Source organism: Triturus cristatus, chromosome 5_1, assembly GCF_964204655.1.
Source record: "Triturus cristatus chromosome 5_1, aTriCri1.1, whole genome shotgun sequence".
In the NCBI taxonomy this organism is placed as follows: domain Eukaryota; kingdom Metazoa; phylum Chordata; class Amphibia; order Caudata; family Salamandridae; genus Triturus; species Triturus cristatus.
The window spans coordinates 82,874,902-82,897,718 of NC_140587.1; the positions used below are offsets into that span (position 1 = coordinate 82,874,902).

The following is a 22,817-nucleotide window of genomic DNA, read 5'->3' on the forward strand; positions in this document are numbered from 1 at the left end:
ATCTTTCCCCAGTTTGTGTACAATATCATAGTTGTATTCTTGCCCATTCTTATGGACATTCTTAACCACTCCCTGGCAAGTGTTAATATTCCCCAGCATGAAAACATGCCATAGTAAAACCGCTACTAAAAAATCCTATGACTAATCCTCTTCTGGCAGAAAGCTATAGACCCATCACCCTGCTTCCTGTAGTAAGCAAATTCTTGGAAACAATGTCAAAAAACATAATTCCAGTTTTCTGGAAACTCATGATATTCTCCACCCCACCCAGACAGGCATAAGATCAGGCTGTAGCACGGAGACTGCACTGCTTGTAGCCACTGAGGAACTATGTTCAATTCTGGACTAAGGTGGTTCAGCAGCCATCATAATGTTAGATCTAAGGGCAGCCTTCAACACCATGTCACATCCTACACTAATCCGGAGCATGAAGGAAGTCAGAATCAACTGGGACATCAATAATTGGCTGGAATCCTTCTTAAGAAATAGGAGCTCTAGGTGTGCAAAGATGTGCTTTATTCAGTTGTCCATCCTCTATGGTTTGGAGTTCCACAGGGCTCCTCACTAAGCCCCACAGTTTTTAATCTTTACATTCTCTCCTTAGCAGTGATTGAATGTGCACACGGATTAATCTTATTGTCGTATGCAGATGATACACCGACCATCATGACTCTTACAAATGGTGTCAGTCGAACTTCCACCCAGCTTAACTCATGCCTCAAGGAGGTTACAGATTGCATTTCTGCAAGTAGCCTGAAACTTAATGGTCACAAAAGGAAATACTTGTGGTCGGTAACAACAGTTCAAGATGGCTGACACTGTTATGGCCAGAACAACTAGGAGAAATAACTGAAACTGCCCAGGCAGTAAAAAGTCTGGGTTTCTAGTTTGATGACAAACTCATTATGGAAACACAGGCCCAAAAACTGGTTGGGTCCTGTTTTGGCATTCTGAGATCCCTGAGAAAATTCTTACATATAATACCACTATACCTAAACGGGTTAATCAGCTCACATCTAGACTATACAAACTTTATTTAGGGAGTCCAAAATACGTGATAAAAAAAACTTCAAGTGGTCCAGAATGCTGCAGCTAGAATCCTTCACAAAATACCCACAACTGGCTTTAGGGGGCGCTGGACTTTGGAATAGTATAACTTACGATTCCAACTCCAGTCTACGCAACAGTAGGGAAGGTGTTGGACCTAAGAATCCAACACGAGTCCAACAACACGACCCCTACAGCAAGTCATTGTAACGACTTGCGTAGTGAAGTAACACGTGGTACCGTCACATTCAGGGTACTGACTTCGTAGTAAAGGCTGGTCATTGTAAAGACTGCGGGGTTAAGGATGTTTCCCCCGAATTATGCTTCTTCAGTGTCAAATGGTGGTGGCTTCAGGTACGCGGCCGCAGTGCCGCTTTTGATGGCACGTGCTGTTTAGGCAGCATTCGCCACCTAAGGTAACAGCAGTAGCTTCTGCAGCTTTGACAAGCACTGTCATTGTGCCTGATACTGGGTCGCTACGTGTGATCTGAGGCTGTAGAGTGCTTTTACTGCTCTTGGCGGTGACTAAAGTCTCTGTTTCTCATACCTGCTTATCACTACCGATATCTTTTGCTTCATCTGTATAATTGGCTCAGTGTTCGGGCACTGCACATCGTTTCTGCTGAAGACCTCACCGACAATATTGGTGGGCGTTTCGAATACGCTCCTCTGCAGGGCCTTTGACTTCTTCTGTGGCCGTGTACGGGCTGAAGTAGGGCTTTGAATCCACATGTGGCAGTGGCAGACTGCTTTACATCGATTCGAAACACACGTGGCATGCATGAGAAGTTAGCTGTACTGTTGCAAACTCTCAGAGAAAGCAGCCCTGTTTTTTTCGGGCATGTATTCCCTACTAGTCGCCAGTCTGGTAGCACATAAATGAAATACGCCACACACAGAGGTCTGTTTCATAATTATTTATATTCCAACATACACTCATACACTAAGCATAACATCATACTTCTGTTAACCACACCTTAACACATCCCAGTCTCTTACGTAGTGCCCGTACATAGTCCGCCCAGATCCACACGGGTTGGTGCATATGTTACCAAAACACTACAGTTTGGAATGTTAATTAAATGACAAATTAGAAGCAGAAGGGGTTAATCCTGAGATGAGAAATGCAATGTCACTGCCTCTCCCCCACACAGGTGTCAAAGCCCCTCCCCCACACAGGAGTCATAGCTCCTCCCCCACATTAGACTAATACACACAACTCCACCCATAGGGACCACTAATAGGGTTATCCTTTCTCCACACTGGAGTCACAACCCCACCCCTCACAGGACTTCAGCAAATGGTGCCCCTCCCCTAGGGACCTCTAGGAGTGGGGGAGGGGAGAATAAATGCAATGGTGGAGGCAAAGGAGAGGGCTGCAGCTCCTCCACCAGTCTCAGTTCTGCTCCTGGGGGGGTTGCAGCTCCTCTCCCAGCCTCAGCTCTGCCCCTGGGGGGCTGCAGCTCCTACACCAACCTCAGCTCTCCGTCATCCAGACCGAAGATCGGGAAGAGCCTGTGCGTGAAGCAGGTCTGGGGGAAAGTGTAGAGAAGCTTCATGGAGTCCGTGTTGTATAGGGACAGCCTCCCCCCCTCGTAGTCCAGATACACTCCCAGCTTCAGGGGCTGCTCACGAGTGAACACACGGGTCTGAGGGGAGGTGAGAGCCCAGTACTGATCATCCCATGACTTCCTCAGAGCCCAGACTCCCCTGTCAGGTGACCACGTGGTTGCACTCTTCCTCTCCACAGACTCTGCTGCGACCCCCACAGTCCAACCTTTCCTCTGCTGCAACAGCTGCACCTCCCAGTAATGTCTGCCTGAGGTGAACCCTTCACTCCCCAGCACACAGGGTAGGGTGATGAATCTCTTGGGGCTGACCAACAAGGGCTCTTCTGTGTATGTCTGTCCCACACGTCTCCGCCCCTCAGACAAGAGGAGCTGAGGATGTGCTGTGTCTGGATCCAGAGTCACCATCACTGCAGAGAAGAGATTCAGAATTAGAGATTTAAGCTGCAGTACAGAGGACCTATCACAAAGAACCACACTGAACTTTACTCTGCACTAGACAGCACCTATGCAGAATAAGTGCACTGTACTGTACAATATACTGCACTATACCCCACCTACATCGAAGGAGCGTACTGTACAGCACAATATACTGCACTATACAGCACCTATATGGAAGGAGAGCACTGTATTGTACAATATACTGAACTAGACAGTACCTACCTGGAAGGAGCACATTGTACTATACAATACACTGTAGTATACCACACCTCCCTGGAAGGAGCACATTCTACTGTACTGCACTAGACAGTGCCTAGCCTATAGGGGCCCACTGTACTGCACTGTACAAGAGACTGCACTATACAGCAACTACATGGAAGGAGCGTACTGCATTGTACTGCACTAGCAGCACCTATCTGGAAGGAGCACACTTTATGAATACTTTAAACTGAACTAGACAACATCTATTTTTAAGGAATGCACTGTACTGTACAATATACTGCACGCATAGTACCTTAGTGGCAAGCACACACTGCACTGTACACTGCACTACACAGGACTTGTCACAAAGAAACACACTGTACTTTACACCTATCACAAAGGCCCGCATTGTACTTTACACTGCCCTACTCAGCACATATCCGAAAGGAGCACACTGTACTGTGCAATAGACTGCACTACACACCATCTACCTGGAAGGAGCAGACTGTGCTGTGCTGCACTAAGAGCACCTATCTGGAACGAGTGCACTTCAATGTACTGCATTAACCACCACCTATCTGGAAGAAGCTCTCTGTACTTTAATGCACTGAACAAGACCTATTTCAAAGGATTGCACTGTATTTTACATTGCACAAGACAGCACCTATCTGAAAGGAGCACACTCAACTGCCAATATACCACACTATACAGCACCTCCTTGGAAGAAGCACTCTGCATTATACTGCACCTCCCTCATAGGAGCACCTTGTTTGATACTGCACCGGACAGCACCTATCTGGAAAGAGCATACTTTTGCAATGTACACTGCACTAGAAAATTTCTATCTGGAAGGAGCACACTGTACTGTACTACACGGAACGTATCTGGAAGGTTTGCACTGTACAGTGCACGGCACTAGACAGCAGCTATCTCAAAGGACCACACTGTAGTTTACACTGTCCTAGACAGTACCTATCTGAAAGGGGCTCACCCTACTGTACAAAAGTCTGCACTGTACAGCAAGTACATGAAATGAGTGCACTGTACTGTACTTCACTAGCAACACATATCTGAAAGAAGCATACTTTTGTGTAGTGTGTACTGCACTAGAAAGTACTTATCAGTAAGGAGCGCTATGTACAGTACACCGTGATAGACATCACCTATGGGAAGGCATTGTACTGCACACTGCACTAAACAGCGCTTATCTGGAGGAGCAGAGATGTGCTTTATACACAGTTCTGTTGTAGAAGGAGCATCACACACACGAGGCACTATATATGGAACATGAGGTGAATGGGGCCAATCCAAAACAGGAACTCGTTTGTACACTGCAGTTGTTAAATTAGGCTTGAAAATGCTCATGTAATGTTATTGTTTAGTTAGCATTTCCTACACCATTTTATTTTTAGGCACCATTTTAAGTTGTTCAAAACTGTTTGTGCTCAGTTCCGAGAAATAACCCTCCTGAGTTTCATTTCTCCTCTTAGGTTCTGTTTTAGCAATGAATACACTGTTTTGATTAGCGCATACCTTTCTCACTAGGCAGAGGCCCTCTCCCCCTTATCTGGTGGTAGGCACCAGTTTGAATGTCCTTGGACTATGTCTCCTTTGGAAGATATGAGTGTTGAAACCGTTTTTTTCTGTATTTCACTGTTCAGCTGCAGCTGCCTGAAAATTCCACTGTGGGTGTGCCTTTGCCTGATTTTGAAATGTACATAATGTATCTTTCTGCTTGTTGAAGTCAGTCCTCTCTGTAGCACTCCTAGTGACTGGACAGACGGGGCTCCACTCTGAGTGTGCCTGAATAAACAGTTATTGGTTTGTATTCTCTACTGTCTGACTGACTCTTCATTTGGTATGGAAGGCGGAAAGTTGGTCATTAGGGAGCCGGGTGGCCCTAAACGGGTAACTTCCTTCAGTTGGCACCCAAACAGGGACTCCATTGGGTGATTGACCCATCCCCTCTTCGCAGACGGGGGGGAGGGGAGGCCAAGGACATCGTTGAGTCGAACTGAAGGCTTAGGGTTCCTTGCACGAAGAGTGTCGCAGCTGCTCCTTCTGTCCTGCCGGACGGTACCTCGCCCAGAGGTCATCCCAACTGGATTCCTGAACGGTGAAACCCTTGGATCTGACCGTTTGATCTGAAGAGTCGGCAGTGGAGATAACAGGTGTTTGTTTTGGTTCTTTGTGGATATGTATCGTTATGGTTTGGGTTTGATACGGTCTAAGGACCGCTTGTATGAATAGTGTTTGCAACCACTTTGCCAGGTAAAAGAGATCTTGTTTTTATTTTATAATGCCTGGTCTGAACAAAATCTGGAGTTTGTGTTGTCGTTGTTGCTCTGCAGATGCCTGGTTGGAGGAAGCTCAGCCGGCGCCTATTGAGGGTAGCCCTAACTTTGACATGTATGTTAAACACAGCCTTGGCCCTATTATGTTTGGTACATTACGGCACAAATATACGCGAGACAACGCCGAGTTGCAGTGGCCTTTGATGGGCTCTTTTGATGAACAAAAGATTGGGTTTGTGCAGGAACAGTTGTTTAAGAGGCGAAGTAGGCAGTTGATGTTTGATTCTCTCCGAATTTGGCAGAAGGAGGCTAAAGAAGGCGGTTGAAAATGGAGAAAGATGCATGGAAAGGGAGAATGCAGACTCATACACAGAAAGCTGTGGCGTACGATAGAGAAAACAGGAGACCGGAATTGAGTGTGAGAAAAGGAGATTTCAGTTGCATTTTGATAAGTCCTATATAGCCAAGAAGGAAAATTATATGTTTGTAGGGGAACTGTTAGATACTCGACCCCCACATCCTATGCCCTGCAGAGGATATATCCCATTGTCCCTTTGCAGCCACAACAGCCTGTTTCATCTGCTTTGGCTGTTCCCGTATCTGCGGTGGCTGTTGCTTTGGCTACGGCGCCCCCTGCTTCTTTTTTGCCTTCACCATCTTTGTCATCTGTGACCTCTGTTTTATCTACTTTTCCAACTTCTGTGTTCGCAGTTCTCCCTCCTCCGGTGCAACCATGGATACTTCTATCACTCCTCCTCCTGCAGTTATACATCCCCCAATGTTTGTGGACACTGATACTACGGTACAAAGGCTTGAGGACAGGGATAGGGTGAAATTTAGGGAACAAATGGGTCCGCTGGTGTGTTCTGTAGTAAGTGAGGATGTGAAAGATATATTAGTGAAACAGGCTATGAAGTGGGCTAGTAATCCAGTTTATGGGACTGAGGACCTTTGGCGAACTGTGCGCAAGCTTGAGCCTTTCTTACAACAGCATGTTCTTCAGCACGTCTGCTACATTGATTGATCTTTGGCGAATTTACATTAAGACGGAGGCACCGCAAGTGTTATTTGAAATTAAGGATCGTGTTTATATAGCTAATTTAGCCCCAGAACAGGTGCTTGCAAACATTGCCACTATTGTTTCTTACAGAGCTCGATTGCATGATATGAGTCCTACTACAATTACTCAGTTGCCTATGCATGAGGTTCATCACATATATCATCCAGAAATACCTGAATTAACGGATCAGCTCAGTAATGTTACTACAGCAGGTATAGCTGCAAGTTTTCAAGAGCAGTGGGTTTATACGCCATGGAAAAGAAGTGAGGTTTTAGCCCTTAAAGCGACTTTGCCCGATCCTAGGAAGAACCCTACTGCCTATTATAAGGAGTTGGCAGTGGCTGCCTCTTCTACTGTAATGACTCTTGCTGATATTGAAATGTTTTTTGGTCCTCTTATTCCGGTTGATATTTGGAGACAGGTGCATACTCAAGATCACGTTGCAGAATTGGGTGGCACATGGGATGAGATTAAAGGATGGGATCAGGAAAAGAAGCCAGGAGATAAGCCCCGTGCTGAGATACTTGCTTTGCCTGGTCGTATTATTACTTACATGCATACACTCATTCCACCTAAGAAGGTAAGTTGGGATAGATTGACAGCTTGTTGACAGAAGAAGGATTAGAGCATGTCAGATTTTTGTACTTCGTTTGAAGATACGTTTTTGGATTATAGTGGGCAGGATATGTCCACAGAGGGAGGAGTTTGTTTGTTTGTTGATAGGTTTGTTACTAAACTTCTTCCTGAAATAATGACTCATTTGCAGTCATCTGAAAGCACCTTGTCCACGTCTTCTCCTTCTGTCATTTTAAATATGGCCCAATATTATGAACATCGGGATCAAGAGGAGAAGGATAAAACTGACAAAAAGTATAAGGATTTAAAGACGAAGGTGTTGTTGAAGCCAGCATTTAGAGGTAATGTTAGAGGATGAGGAGGTCCTTCACAGCAACTTCCGCGTGTGAGGCAGCCTTCGAGGACACCTTTGGGACAGAACCAGTGTGCATATTCTAAGGAGGAAGGATATTGGCGTAGCCAGTGTCCTGTTCTTTTGCAGAAGGTTGCGTCCCATAGAGGAAGTGGTTCTGGTGGGAGAGGTCACGGGACTGATAGCACACAGAATGTTGCGACTTCTCAGGGCCGCTCTGATCATATTTATTTTGATGACCCTGGAGATGGACAGTATTACCACAATAATTATGATATTGATGATATGACAGGTATGTCTTACAGCTAGGACAGCCAGGGACAGGGTGAGGGACCACTTCAGAAACCTGTAGATCAGCGTGGTCTTATGTCACAGCGGATTTGCAAGGCTCAACTAAGGAACTTTTGGTGGACACAGGTGCGACAAAAAGTTTTGTTCCTCGATGTATGGTCCCTGGGGTGGCTCTATCTGGTCACAATAATGTTTCTGTAGGTTTTTTGATTGTACTGGCTGTAAATCCCGTTTCATGACCCCATCCATTGACTGTTGGCCCTTTCACTGTGGAATCTCCAATTTTGTTAACGGCTAACTGTGGTGAGAATTTAATGGGGTTGGATCTGTTGAAAAAATTGTATGCTACTATTTATTGCTCCGCTGCTGGTGTTTATATTACTATGGGTCCGGATGTGAGTGCTAGAAACTGTTTGTTTCAGGATGCCTTTCCAGTTGAGTTCGCTCAGGTACCATCCGCATTATGGGCTACAGGTGATACCGATGTGGGTTTGTTACACATACCACCAGTTTCTATACAGTTATACATGTTGTCTTGCCACGCCTTCCGCAATATAAAATTCAACAAGCAGGTGAAAAGGCCCTTTTACAGATTATTCAGGTTTTGATACGGAAAGGAGTGGTTGAGGAAACGTTTGCCAACATTTGTAATAGTCTGATTCTTCCAATTCTGAAAAGGGCACCCTCAAATTCTTCTGATGCTATTGATGATGTTCATCGTTTTGTGATTGATTTGCGATAGATTAACAAAATAGTGGTACCGCAATTTCCAGTTGTCCCTGATATCACCACACTTTTGACAATGGTTCCATCTACTGCTCAGTGTTTTTCTGTTATTGATTTGAAGTTCGTCTTTTTCAGCATTCCTATACATCCTGATAGTAGGTATTTGTTTGGGCTCACATTAGCCGGCAAAGGTTTTAGATTTTGTCACGCTCCACAAGACTATACTGAGAGTCCTAGTATTTATAGTCAGGCAATAAAAGGTCAGTTGGATTCATTATCACTTCCCTCAGGAAATGTATTAGTGCAGTATGTTGATGATCTACTAATAGCTTCTGACACAGAACAAGGTTGTAAAGATCGTGCAGTCAAATTATTGTTGCATTTGGCACATAATTTACATAAGGTTTCTCTTTCTAAATTTCAGTACTGTCAACAAGAGGACATCTATTTAGGTTACCTGCTGTCTAAGGAGGGTAGGAGGTTGCCCCCGAATGTATCAGTACCATTGTTAAAATGCCCCTTCCACAAACTCAAAAAGATGTACGTGCTTTTATAGGTATTACTTCCTACTGTCACCAGTGGATTCTGAACTATTCTTTATTAATCAAACCTTTGCTTGCATTAACAACAAAAGCAGTGCATGAGCCTTTGCCTTGGATGCCAGAATGTCAGCAATCATTTGAGCAACTAAAAACTGCGCTTTGCTTGGCTCCAGTGCTTAGTACACCTAACTATGGTAAACAGTTTACACTCTATGTCCATGAGATGGCTGGCTGGGCGCTTTCGGTCTTGACTCAAAGGTTTGGGGATAGACAGACACCTTGTGTTACTTTTCTGCTGTGCTTGACCCTGTCGCTAGAGCCCTCCCGAGCTGTCTGAGAGCAGCCACGGCTGTGACCACTTCGATAATACAATCAGCAGGACTCGTACTTGATAGAGACCTCACAGTCATTGTACCCCATGCTGTGGATACACTTTTGAATAAGCCGAAGACACAGCACCTTACGTCTTACTGGATATGAATTGACATTGTTTGCTAAACATATCACAATTAAAAAATGTGCCACTCTGAATCCAGCTACGTTACTACCCCTCCCTTCTGAGAACGATGCAGCTGACAAACATGATTGTACCTTCCTGACTGAAGAAGAGACAAAAGGACGGGTAGACCTGACTGATGTTCCCTCATCAGACCCACAAGGGGAACTATATGTCGATGGCTCTTGTTTTAAATGACGAGCTGGCACCACCACTGCAGCTTATGCTATCAGTACATTGCGTACAGTGGTAGAGACATCACAGGTTCCCTATCAATCAGCTCAGGCTGCTGAGATTGCTGCCTTAATTTGAGCTTGCGAATTTAGTGAAGAACTGGGTGTCAATGTTTACAGAGACAGCCAGTGCGCATTTGGGGTCGCGCATAATTTTGGGCGATTCATGGGCGGAGAGGGGGTTCCTTACTTCTCATGGCACCAAGATTCAGCAGGGCCACATTATATTGCGACTTTTGTCTGCTTTAACGCTTCCCAATAAATTGGCAATAAATAAGTGTAGTGCTCATAAAAAGATTACTGATGCTGTGGGCCGAGGGAACGCATTTGCAGATCAGGTAGCTAAGGACACTGCTCGAAGTAAGTTGAAGAAAATGTTTGTTGCAGGTCCAACTAGGTGGGTTCCCGAGGTTGCTTGTTTGAAAATAGTCTTGAAAGTGTAAAGGAGATACAAAGATAAGCCACGATAGAGGAATTAGCGAGATGGCAGGAGAGTACAGGACAATTGAATGAGGAAGGCTGTTGGATTGATAAATCAGGGCAACAGAAATGGATGCTGCCTGATGCGTATGTTCTTCCCGTGGTTACAATGGCACATGGTCCAGCTCATACTAGTGCAAAAGGCATTTGTAAATTGTTAGCCCCCGGTGTGGGATAATGATAATATCTTCAAAAGAGCTATGCATTTGGTGAAATATTTTATAGTCTGTATGATGCATAATCCAGGGAATGGTACCCCTACACCACCTGGTAATTTCTCACCACCTACTTTTCCTTTTGAAGTCCTTCAGATGAATTATATTGAATCGGAGAGATGCAATAATCTTAAATATGTTTTAGTGGTTGTCTGTGCATTTAGCAAATGGGTTGAGGCTTATCCCACTAACGACAATAAGGCAATTACAACTGCAAAGGTGCTCCTTAAGGAGTTCTTTCCTCGTTTCGGCTTCCCTCGAGTTATCTGGAGTGACAACGGAAGTCATTTTAATGCAAAAGTGGTTCAATTGATTTGTGAAGGGCTGCGTGTAAATTAGAAATTTCATGCTGCCAATCATCCACAGTCAGCAGGTGTTGTTGAGAAGTACAACGGTACTCTCAAACTGAAATTGGCAAAAAATTCAGGAAACTACAGGGTTGAAATGGCATGATGCCCTACCATTCGCCCTTCTGTCCACTAGAACAACAGCTCATTCTAGAACAGGATTGCCACCTTATAAGGTCGTGTTCGGCCACCTGGTAGTGTCTGGGGCATTCCACGTCCTCGTAAATACTTCGATATTGAATATCCAGTGTTGCTTGATTATCTTGGCCAGTTAACTAAAAGTTTACGTTCTATTCACCAACAGGTGTGAAAGTCCCTACCTTCTGTACCAGAGGGACCCGGCCGCGATATCCAACCTGTAGATTTTGGCCTCATCAGGAACTTCCAGTGGAAGAAACGTTTGGAGCCGTGCTGGAAGTGTCCTGAGCAGGTTCTGTTGGTGACACGGATGGCTGTAAAGGTTGCTGGTCGGAAGAACTGGGTGCATGCCACCCACTGCCAGAGGATTCCTTTACCTTTGCCAAAGAGGGATTTGGCGACAGTGAGTGTGAACAGGTATCCAGGTGTGTTCCTTTTAGTGATGCCCAGTTGATCTAGATGTGGACAGATAAGGAGAATGACCATGTTTTGAATGAGGCTGTTCCTCCAGAGATATGAGCTATTCAGGAGCCTCTGTTCATTGATCACACAGTGCCTGGGCTTGCAAGGTACAATCTGCGCCCTCGGCTGAGGGCTACTGAGTCTAAGTAAAAGGAAGATTAGGGATGGACTGTGAAAGATAGGTAGTACTGAGTTACAGTACCAACAAAAAAAATCGAAAATAGGGATAAACATTGCATTCTCTTTGCCAGTTTGAACTAGTTAGGGAGAGTAGAAGTATACTTTGAAGGTATACCATCTTCATTGACGTGGGATAAGTTTAAAGAGCTTAGGACAGAGCAAGCTCCACCGCCGGTGCTCTAGGGTGCCAACTAATTGATGGACAATAGGAGCCTCTACCAGCGAGGCTCTGATGGACACTGGGAAAACTTACGTTCTATTATTTTGAGCTTCCTTGTTTGATAACATTATACATCCTTTCGGTAAACTAGTTGATCAGGAGGAACAACAGATTATTCTAAGTCCATGTCGTATGAATTGGTCTGTCCGCAGTAAAATAATAGATATCACTGTTCTAGTGATGGTGGTAATAGCAGTATGGGGGGTGTTGTGGTTTTTGGAGGATATACATGATGCTCACCCACTTGACCTGAGTGGACATGCTTCTTTGGGAAAAGGTAAGAGAGCTACCACGAATAATCTGTTTGTGTCGGCACACAGGAGATTTTTTGGGAATGGGGCTGCTTGTTATCCTATTGGTTCTGTTGCCAGCCTTTGGACAGCATATCCTTTGTCGCTTGTTAACTACACATATACCAGGCCACCAGACTTTGTAGAGGTCAAGGGTATGATTGGCCTTGATTAACCCAGATCATGTTTGTATTACAGAAAACTACAGGGGGAGGGTTACCCTGGGTGTGAAAATAGTACATATTGTGGCAACTTTGATATGGAAGAGCAGAATATAACACTTATAGGCTGGCATTATAAAGAGATTATGGTACCGTGAAAAGCTGGCTATTACCCTGCTTGTTGACCTATAGGGAATTTTACAGACACTTCTCTGTATATCAACTGTTCTGGAACGATATTGTACAAACAGACATTCTCACTAGAGCACAAATCAGACCCCAGTACATTCAGAATTATTTCCAGATATTCTGCAGTAGATTATGAAGGACCGATGAATGCACACCCTGGGTTTTATTTCCTCTCTATTGGGACCTACACTAATGTCTATAATGGTACTGAGGATGTGGCTTTTGGGATGGTGTTGCCTTTGGGAGTTCCGTTTGAGGACATTCAGCTGAAAAAGAGATAGGTAAAGAGAACTCTCACAAAGGAATTTTGCGAAGGAGTCACAGATATTGAAGTGAATAGCTATAACAATTGTATCACGTTTGGATAATCCTGTCTTTGATATTTTCCTTGGGTGGTATGGCTGTGGCCCGAGAGGAGAGAACCAAAGAATATTTTTGGTGTAAGTTACACATTTTATCCAATACCACAGTAGCAGCTTTGAGAGATATCACTACCCAATTGCAGAGTATGCGGGTGTACTCCGAACAGACTAGATATGCTGTAGACTTCTTATTGGCCAAGTCTGGTGGTGTTTGCGCTTTAATTGACGACCAGTGTGTTATGGGGATAGAAAATATGGAGAAAAACATAACACAACATATTCTAGACATCATTGAGAATGTCAAAGGCATGGGAAGTGGGAACTGGGGTTGTTCCCTTTTTGGAGGCTGGAATTGGATCTTTGAGCGACTGATTTATTTTGTAGTGGTGCTGGTGCTTTGTTGCGTTCCCATCCAATGTCTCCCTCTTTGCTGTTTTTATTGTGCCTCCATGTTCACGCCCAAACAGAAAATATCAGCCCATGTTACAAATGCCACAATGATTCTCCAGGAGGATGTTGACAATCTTATGAATATCCATGAAGGGATCTTTGAGGATTCTTCTCTCCTCGCTGTTTCCCTTCCCGATACTGATGATAAGGAACATTCCCAAGTTCCTTTCTGTGTTTCAGAATTTTGTTATTCTGTTCTATTGCTTTTCTACAGATGTCTGCTGTTATGATGATATTCCAATGATATGCATTTTGTTGTTTTCCTTTTATATTCATATAAAAAAAATGTCTTTAGCTCAAGGGTCTGTTAAATTAGGCCTGAAAATGCTCATGTAATGTTATTGTTTAGTTAGCATTCGCTAACCATTTTCTTTCCAGGCACCATTTTAAGTTGTTCAAAACTGTTTGTGCTCAATTCCGAGAAAGGCCCCCTTCTGAGTTTTGTTTCTCTTCTTAGGTTCTGTTTAAGCAATGAATACACTGTTTTCATTAGCGCATATCTTTCACTCCAGGCAGAGGCCCTCTCCCCCATATCTGGTGGCAGGCTCCGGATAGAATGTCCTTGGACTATGTCTCCTTTGCAAGATATGAGTGTTGGAAATGTTTTTGTTCTGTATTTTGCTGTTCAGCTGCAGCTGCCTGGAAAATTCCACCGTGGGTGTGCCTTTGCCCAATTGTGAAATGTACATAATGTATCTTTGTGCTTGTTGAAGTCAGTCCTCTCTGTAGCACTCCTAGTGACTGGACGGGGCTCCACTCTCAGTGTATATGATAAGCAGTTATTGGTTCATATTCTCCACTGTCTGACCGACTCTTCATTTGGTACAGAAGGCTGAGAGGTGGTCATTAGTGACTCGGGTGGCCCTAAATCGGTAACATCCTTCACAGTACAGTGTACAATGCACAGAGTGCAGTGTGCTTGAGAGCCCACTGTACTAAACCGAAGACTTTGCTAGAGAGCCCGCTGTACTAAACCCTGCTTCAGCACTCACTGTCCTAGATGACAGACTGCACTACACAGCTCACTGTACTACGGAGGACTCTGCTGAAAGTACACTATATTAAATGGCAGAGTGCACTAGACAGCTGACTGTACTGTATGTCACATTGCTACCAGTACACTGTGCTAAGCATCCACTGTACTAGACAGAACCCTGCACCAAATGGTAAACTGCACTAAAAAAAATGTCATTGTACTGCATAACACACTGTAGACAGTACACGCTGCACTAGGCTTCCACTGTACTGGACAGTACACTGTACCAGATGGGAGACTGCATTAATAAAAGGTGACTGTATTTCAGAACACACTGTAGACAGTACATTGTACTTTACACCCACTGTACTACACAAAATACTGCACCAGATGGTAGACTGCACTAAAAAGGTAACAGTACTACACAGAACACTTCTAGGCAGACCATTGAGCTAAATCCTATGCTAGAGCATCCACTGTGCCAAGAGGACACTGTCCTAGATGGAGCACTACACCAGACAGCACAATATACTACAGAGTGCACTGCAGAGTGCGCACGGCTTTACAGCACCCACTGTCCTAGATGGTAGACTACACTAGACAACTCGCAGTAGTGCAGAGCACATTGCAGAGAGTACACTGAGCTAGAGTACTCCTCATTGCCCTAGGCAGAACGCTGTACTTGAGAGCCCACTGTACTAAACACTGTGATAGATAATCACACGACTAAACTGCATACTGCCTAGGCCACTCTTTGCACTCAATGGTACTTATTAATACACGGTACAAGATAGTATACAGCTCTATGCACACTGCACTAGAGAGCACACTCTATTAGATGGTGCACATCTCTAGACAGCACATCACAAAAGACCACTGTACGTGATGTTAGGCTGCACAATATATCATAACGATAAAGAAAACACACTGTACAATACAACACGAAGCATATCATTGTATAATTTAGTACAGGGAACACTGTTCAAAGCTGCACTCTGCTCTAGACAACACACAATGATAGGCAGCACACTGCACTAGATGGTATGCTGCACTTGACATTACAGTGCAGTAGAGAGCACACAGTCCTAGATGCACACTGCACCATTAAGCATACTATACTAGACCACACACTCCATTCATCCGAACCGTAAAATAGTGCAATGTACCAGACAGTACACTCTACCAATTAGCACACTGCATGAGTTTGCTACTGAAATAGGCAGCCCAAAGTGTACACAATACACTGCACTAGAACTAACACTATATTAGACAGCACACTGCACTAGAAAATACACTGTACTAGACAGCACCCAGTTCTACGCAGGAGACAGCACTAGAGAGCACAACACAATAGACAATATGCTATTTCACAAAACGCTGCACCATAATGCGCACTCAGCTTACATGTAACACTGTACTAGTTGACACATCGCTCTAGAGAGCAAAGTGCACTACACAGTACACTATACTAGACTGACCACAGTGCTGCACTAGACAGTACACTGTAGTAAACATTAGATTTGCCACACTATCCCCATTCCTAGCCACATCTTTAGGAAACAGCTCAAGACTTTTCTCTTCATGCACAACTTTAATTTTGTCTGGTCTCCACTTTTGTTTTCCTTTCCATTTTATGACTCCAGGGGGTCGAGACAGAGACTGAATCTTGGGTGGTTACCTCAAGATCGCGGGCAATTCTTTCTGAAGCAGCAAATGGTCTCAATGCACTAGGTGTCACACTGCACTAGACAGTACACAGTGCTATGGAGATCATTGCACCAGATGACACACAGCAACAGACGGTATTCTATACTAGAGAGCACACTGCACTAGCCAGCACACTGCACTATTGGATACATTGTATTAAATAGACAACTGCATTATGCAGTGCACTGTACAAAGTGTCTGTTAGACTTGGCATCCCCTGGGTTTTGGCTTTCTGACCTCCCGGTTTTGCTGGCGTAACGTTTCAGCGCACGTTTTTCACTGCTGATCAGTGGTAAAGTGCAGGTGCTCCTGTGGTAAAATGTGTATGGATTGATGTTTTTATGATTGGATATTTGATTTACATGTGAGTCCCTAGTAAAGTGCACTACGGGTGCAGGGGCCAGTGAATCAAATGCTACTCGTGGACCTGCAGCACGGATTGTGTCACCCACATACGTAGCCCAGAAAAAGGTATAAGGAGATGAAGTTTGGTATGCCTGAACTCAGAATCTAAAGATGCAGATTTTAGCGAAGGTGCTTATTCCATTCTGAGTTTGCAAAGGCCACTTTTAGATTGTGGGTATTATTTTGCTCAGTCATCCCATGTGCCTCTGCTGGAATGTGGATTGCCTGTCTGGGTTTTGGATGACAGAAGGCTGGGAAGGCTGAGTGGCTCCAGATAGATTAGGTAGGTCAGGAAAGGGCTAAATGGACCTGGGCTGCGATGGGGAAGGGAGAGGAGATTTCCTTGCACCTCAAAGGGCCTGGTCTGCCTCTGACAATGCCGTCTCCACCACCTGCCAGGAAATCACACTAGAGAAGGCCGAACTGGTTCTGGCTGGGCATAGACACCCTCTGCCTGAAAGATCAAAGGATTTTTGTGTACAAATACTGGGGCCCAGAACCCCGAACTTTAGAACTCATCTATATCAAGAAGACTGCCAAGAAGAAGAGCCAGAGACGGTGCGAAAAGGAAGGATTGTTTTGCTGGGCGCTTTGCTGGGCTGACCTGCAGTGGCTGCTTCTTTCTTGGGCAGTGAAAGACCTGGATTGGACTTTCTGCAACCTGAATTGTGAGTCGGTCAAAGGGCTTGAGGCAGAGCTTGCTCCCTGTTCACAAAGTCTCAGGAACAGCAAAGACATCAAGCTCTTCTGCCCACAGTACTGGGGACTGTGTGTTTTGTGCTGTGGCAGAGGAAAACCCAACTGACGACGTCTACGACACCACTGCTGACTACTACGACGCCGCTGCCTACTCCCTGTCCTGAAGGCACCGCAGAGGGCAATGCTGCACTGCAACCTTGGTCATCGCAACCTGTGGGCACCGCACTCCGCACCACCTCGCTTCACGCTGAAACTCTGGCACCGAAGAGAGCACCGCCGCAACGCGAACTTGGCCTCACCGACGATGCCTGTTGACACCGCCACCAAGCCGCTGCTCACACCGCGACCTGTGGGCATCGCACTCCGCACCGCATTGCTTCATTAGGACGCTTCGGCCTCCCTGACACCGCCACTCCATGCCGAAATCAACACCGCTGCTTACACCATAGTTCGAGGGCACTGCTCATAAGTCACACAATGCACCGCCATCTCCTCGCACCGCAGCCTTGGCCCACTGACGCCGGCACTATCGACTCCCGCTCGTCAGTCGATGACAGCGCTTCAGCAACGACGACGACGCTGCTTGCACCATGACCGGCTAGCACCATGGCGAGCACCGCCTTTATCTCGCACCGCCTTCATCTCACACCACGACCCTGGTCTCACTGACGACTCCATTTGATGCCGCCACCTAGCCGCTGCTCACACCGTGACCTGTGGGCACCACACACCGCACTGCTGCACTTCGCATAACAGCACCCGATGCCGGCCGACACCAGCGCTCCTGATTCCCTCAGAGAAGTCCAAGTCAGAGGGCTCACTAGGAAAGACGAGCTACAAAAGGCGCTGATGGCCTGGGAAGCAGCCAGAGACGCAAGTGAGCAATCTGGTGATCTTAGTGGAGAGGCGGAGGAGGCTAGTCCTAGAGTGGATATGCTGTTGGGAGGGATGGGAACCTCCCGGCCAGGCAGCATTGGCCTGTCCCCAGAGGAGCTGGAGGACAGACGGAAATCAAGGAAGGTAGCCACAGAACTAGAAGAGATTAGAATATCCATGGAAGAAAAGAGAATGGTATTAGATTATGAAATCAGAATGAAGGAGTTGGATCGAGAGAAAAGAACCAGCTCAGATGGTGGCAGTAACTCATCAAGGCAGGCAGACAGAATCTTGCACATCCCCAAGAATGTAGGCAAGAAGTTCAAGAAGGGGGACGACATACAAAGGTGGTTCTAGGGTACGAGGCAGCAATCCATCTGAATGGGGTCCCTGAAGAGAATTGGGGAGCAGGATTGTGGCCCCTCTTCCCCGAAGAAGCGAGGGATACTTTAATAGCTTTGGGTAAGGGGTATCACCTCACCTATCCAGACATGAAGGAGGCCCTCCTCACTAAGTATGGTCTTACCACTGAAAAGTACAGGGACCAGTTTAGGGCCAGTAAGAAGTCCGATGCCAACACGTGGTTGGAATATGTGGATGTGTTTTGCCGATCGTTGGGTGGCTTGGCAAAGGGCAGTAATGTGACAGATTTTCAGGGGCTATACAATTTGATTGCATGGGAGCACCTGTCCAGTCTATGTTTTGCAGATCTGCGCCAGCACCTAGTTGATAGTAAGCTGACTGACCCCAGGAAGCTTGCTATGGAGGCGGACCGCTGGGTGAGTACCAGGGTCTACAAGAAAGCATTTGGGGGAGACTCAGCCAAAGGTGGGCAGGGTCCCCAGCAGACAGGTGGGGGGCACAAGGTTAAAGCACAGGAGTTCTCTAAAGGGCCCCAAACTAACACCCAGGGTAAAGGTTTCCATCCCCCCGGAGATAAGAAGCAAGGCGTCTCAAAAGGAAAGCATTCTGAGACCGGCCCCCGCACATTTTTTGCATGTTACTAGGTGGGGCACATGAAGGGGGACCCCAGGTGCTCAAAGGAGGCAAAGCCACCCACCGGTGGGCAGTCCAAGGTGTTGGTTAGTGTAGCGCTTGGGGAGGAGGAGGAGTACCCACAGGAGGGTGGGCACACCGCAGAAATGACCCTCGTCTCACTAGGGGACAGTGAGATTGTCCCAGGAAACCCGGGGCCTCTGACACAAAGAAATACAGCATTGGGTGACCATCAATGGGACAAGAGTAGAGGCTCTCAGGGATACTGGAGCCAGTGTGACCTCAGTCCGGTGTCACCTGGTATCTGAGGAGCAGGTAGTCCCCAGGGCTTTCCACAAAGTAATTGCAGTCGACAATTCAGAGCGCCAGTATCTGGTGGCGCAGGTTCCCTTCGAGTGGGGGGGAGGGTCTCAGGTCACTTGAGGGTGGTTGTGAGCCCTTCCATGCCTGTCGATTGTCTGCTCAGTAACGGCCTGGAGCAGTCCTTGTGGAAGGATGTTGAGCTCAGGTCCCACTTGGAGATGCTTGGGTTGCCAGAATGGGCATTGGTGTTCACTCGGTCCATGGCGGCCAGAGAGGGTGATCAGAGGGACACAGAGCCTGAAACAGTGGCCCAGGTCCCTGCCAAGAGAAAGGGCATGGGGTGCAGGAAAACGTCCCCCGAAGTTCCCACGGCCCGGGAGGAGGCGGACCTTGAGGGGAACGCCCCGGTGCCTACAGGGGAACAGGTAGCCGAACAGGGGGACATCTCTGAGCTGACCCATTGGCAGTAAGAAGGGGGTCCCACCAGGGAAGAATTCTATAGGGAGCAGAAAGAGTGCCCTTCTCTGGAGGGTCTGCGGTGGCAGGCCACAGCCCAGGCAACTGGTGATCAGTCCGGATCACATTGGATCTACTGGGAGAATGATTTCCTGTATAGCGAGCCTAAGATCGCGGAACCTGGGTCAGCCCGTGTGTGGTGATACCCCCACGCTTCTGGACCTTCCCACTGGGTCTGGCTCACGACGTGCCTTTGGCAGGACATTTGGGGCAGGACAAGACCTTTGGCAGGCTTGTCACCCACTTTTTCTGGTCCTAAATGCGAAGGCAGTCGAATGTTATGTTATGTTATGTTATCTACATTTCTTACGCGCGCAGCTACTCCGAGGAGTGTCCCGGCGCGGCCCAAGGGAAAGACAGACTGTAACTAGAACTTAAGAAAAGAGATGTGTCTTTAGCAGTTTCTTGAAAGTGCCAAGATCATCAACAGTGCGAAGCGACAGGGGGAGCGCATTCCATGCGCGTCCAGCGAACACAATCAAGGAGGTGCCCCCTAGCCTGTGTCGCTGAAATCCAGGAATCTTCATCAGCCTGAGAGATGAGGAGCGTAGGGATCTCCCCGGCACATAAAACAAGAAGCGCTTCTGTAAGTAGCCGGGGCCTTGTCCATGTAAGGCGCGATGGGCTATAGTGAGAGCTTTAAATGTCACACGTGCCTTGACTGGTAACCAATGGAGGAAGCGCAATAATCGTGCACGCTCTGCCAGGGAGCCAGGCCACCCAACAAGCGGGCCGCCGCATTCTGGATCACCTGAAGCTTATTAAGAGCATAAGCTGGGATCCCAGCATAAAGAGCATTGGCATAGTCATGTCGAGATAGAATCAATGCCCGAACAACCGATTCCCTAGCCGCTTGAGGAAGAAGCGGAAGGAATCTTCTCAAAGTTCTGAGGAGGCCGAAACAGCAGCCTGTAAGGCGCTTAACCTGACTAGCAAAAGACAGATTACAGTCAAAATAGACCCCCAGGTTCTTCGCGGTCTGACTCGTGGAGGCAGGCAGAGGGAAATCCAGAGGCCAGATGGACTCTCTAAATCCAAGCGGAAAGTCATCAAACATTAAAACATCCGATTTATCCTCGTTACACTTTAATTGAGCAGCTGCCAGCCACTTAAAAACCGAGAAGAGACACCTCTGCACAAGGTCAACCGAGGCCCCCTGCTTCTCCCAAGTAAACAAAAGTTGAGTGTCATCTGCGTAGGCAATGACCTTAGCCCCCAACCCCTCCGCTAGAGCCACCAGGGGAGTGAGGTAGATATTGAACAGAAGGGGGCTAAGGGAAGAACCCTGAGGAACCCCTGTGCTCACTTGAAGAGGTGACGAGACCAGCGGAGGTATCCAGACTTGCTGGAGCCGGCCGTCCAAGAAAGATTTAATCCAATCCCAAGCGAGATTGGACACCCCGATCTCCGACAGTCTACGCAGCAATATTGTGTGGGGGACAGTGTCAAAGGCCGCCGACAGGTCAAGCAGCACCAGGGCTGCCTTCCCGCCGGCGTCTAGACACTCCCGAATAGCCTCAGACACTTCCACAAGAGCACCTTCCGTACTGAAGGAAGGGCGGAAGCCAGATTGGGCTGGATGAAGAAGACCCGCCCCCTCGACAAACTCCGACAACTGTCTGTTCACAATCTTCTCACAAACCTTCGACAGGCTAGGAAGAAGAGAGATCGGCCTGTAATTACTCGGAGTCGAGGGGTCAAGTGTAGGCTTCTTCAGCAGAGGGAGGACTTTGGCCTGTTTCCAACAGCCTGGGACCCTGGCCGCCTGAAAAGACAGGTTAATAAGATGGTTGACTTCCCCATTCACCGTCTCAGCCACAGAGGCCAAGAGTCTTGCCGCGCACGGATCATCCGGAGAAATGGACTTAAGGCCCTGCAGAATTCTTAAAGTACAGGACAAGTCCACCGGAGAGAAGTTAGGCAGGGAGTACTCAGAAGGCAATACACCGGGAGCGGAGGCCGATGTGTCCAGAGAGACTGTGGACCCATCAGACACAGCCGGGCGAGAGAAGCTGCCCTGTATCTTTAAAATCTTATCCCTGAAAAATTTTGAAAGCGTCTCACACCAATCGATTGTCACCGGTAGGATGCTGCTCTGCGCTGCAGGGGACATAAAGCTCTGGACGATTGAGAAAATTTCCTTTGGGTTGTTCTGGGCCTGGGCAATCCGGATGGAAAAGAAGGCCTTTTTTGCAGAAGAGATAGCTTTATAGTAGTGTTTCTGGCCCTGCCTGAGCTTAGCCTTAGCTACCGGGCAGTAATTGCTGAGACGCCAAGAACGCTCCAATTTCTTACATCCCTGCCTAAGATGATAAAGGTCCTCCGTAAACCAGGGTTTGGAGGGAGAGACCCTAGTCTGTCTAGCCGAGGTCGGGGTGGCGATTAACGCCAAGGAGTCTTGAAGCCAGTTGGAAAAGGCAGCTAGACAGCGATCCAAGTCTTGAGGCAGAATTGGCCTATTAGCCTCCAACGTCCTCAAATAGAGGATAGGGTCGACCTTCCTGAACGCCGGCTTATGACTGACGACAGGTATAGAATTAGGAGAAGATACAACCCAAGAAAAGGCAATTAAGTAGTGATCAGACCAAGGGACCGGGATAGGGGCTTTGATAGAGAGAGGGAAGTTTGAAAAGATAGGATCAAGAGTGTGATCCCCAAGGTGAGTCGGCTGATCGACCCATTGTGAGAGAAGTGCGGACTGGCAGATATCCAAGAGCTCACGTGTGTCTCTTGAGTTTTTTTGGTCAAGATGGATATTGAGGTCGCCTAAGAGCAGATAATGAGAGAACTGCAAGGCTCTTGAAGCGACCGCCTCCACACAGGCCTGGAGGAAGGAGTGAGCCGCACCCGGAGGACGATAAATCAGAGAGCCGCCCAGAGAGAAATGGGCGGAGCAGCGAATAGTGAAATCAAGAGCTTCACAGCCGCCCCACGTGCTGAGAGAACACTTGGACAGCTCCCACCTCTCTTTGAAGATAACAGCCAACCCCCCGCCTCTCCCTGTTATCCCGTCTTGCC

General features: G+C 47.0%; 1 protein-coding gene across 3 annotated transcripts in view; it reads right to left on the bottom strand.

Moving 5' to 3' along the window:
• Nucleotides 1-1,949: 1,949 nt before the first annotated feature.
• Nucleotides 1,950-22,817, bottom strand: part of LOC146830262 (E3 ubiquitin-protein ligase TRIM39-like) — a 338,681-nt gene continuing 317,813 nt past the window's right edge. For all 3 annotated transcript variants that reach the window (XM_085604457.1, XM_085604460.1, XM_085604458.1), the window contains one exon: nucleotides 1,950-3,025. In XM_085604457.1, the coding sequence (XP_085460583.1) occupies nucleotides 2,514-3,025 (512 nt within the window). In that variant the 3' untranslated portion in view covers nucleotides 1,950-2,513. The remainder of the gene's footprint in view (nucleotides 3,026-22,817) is intronic.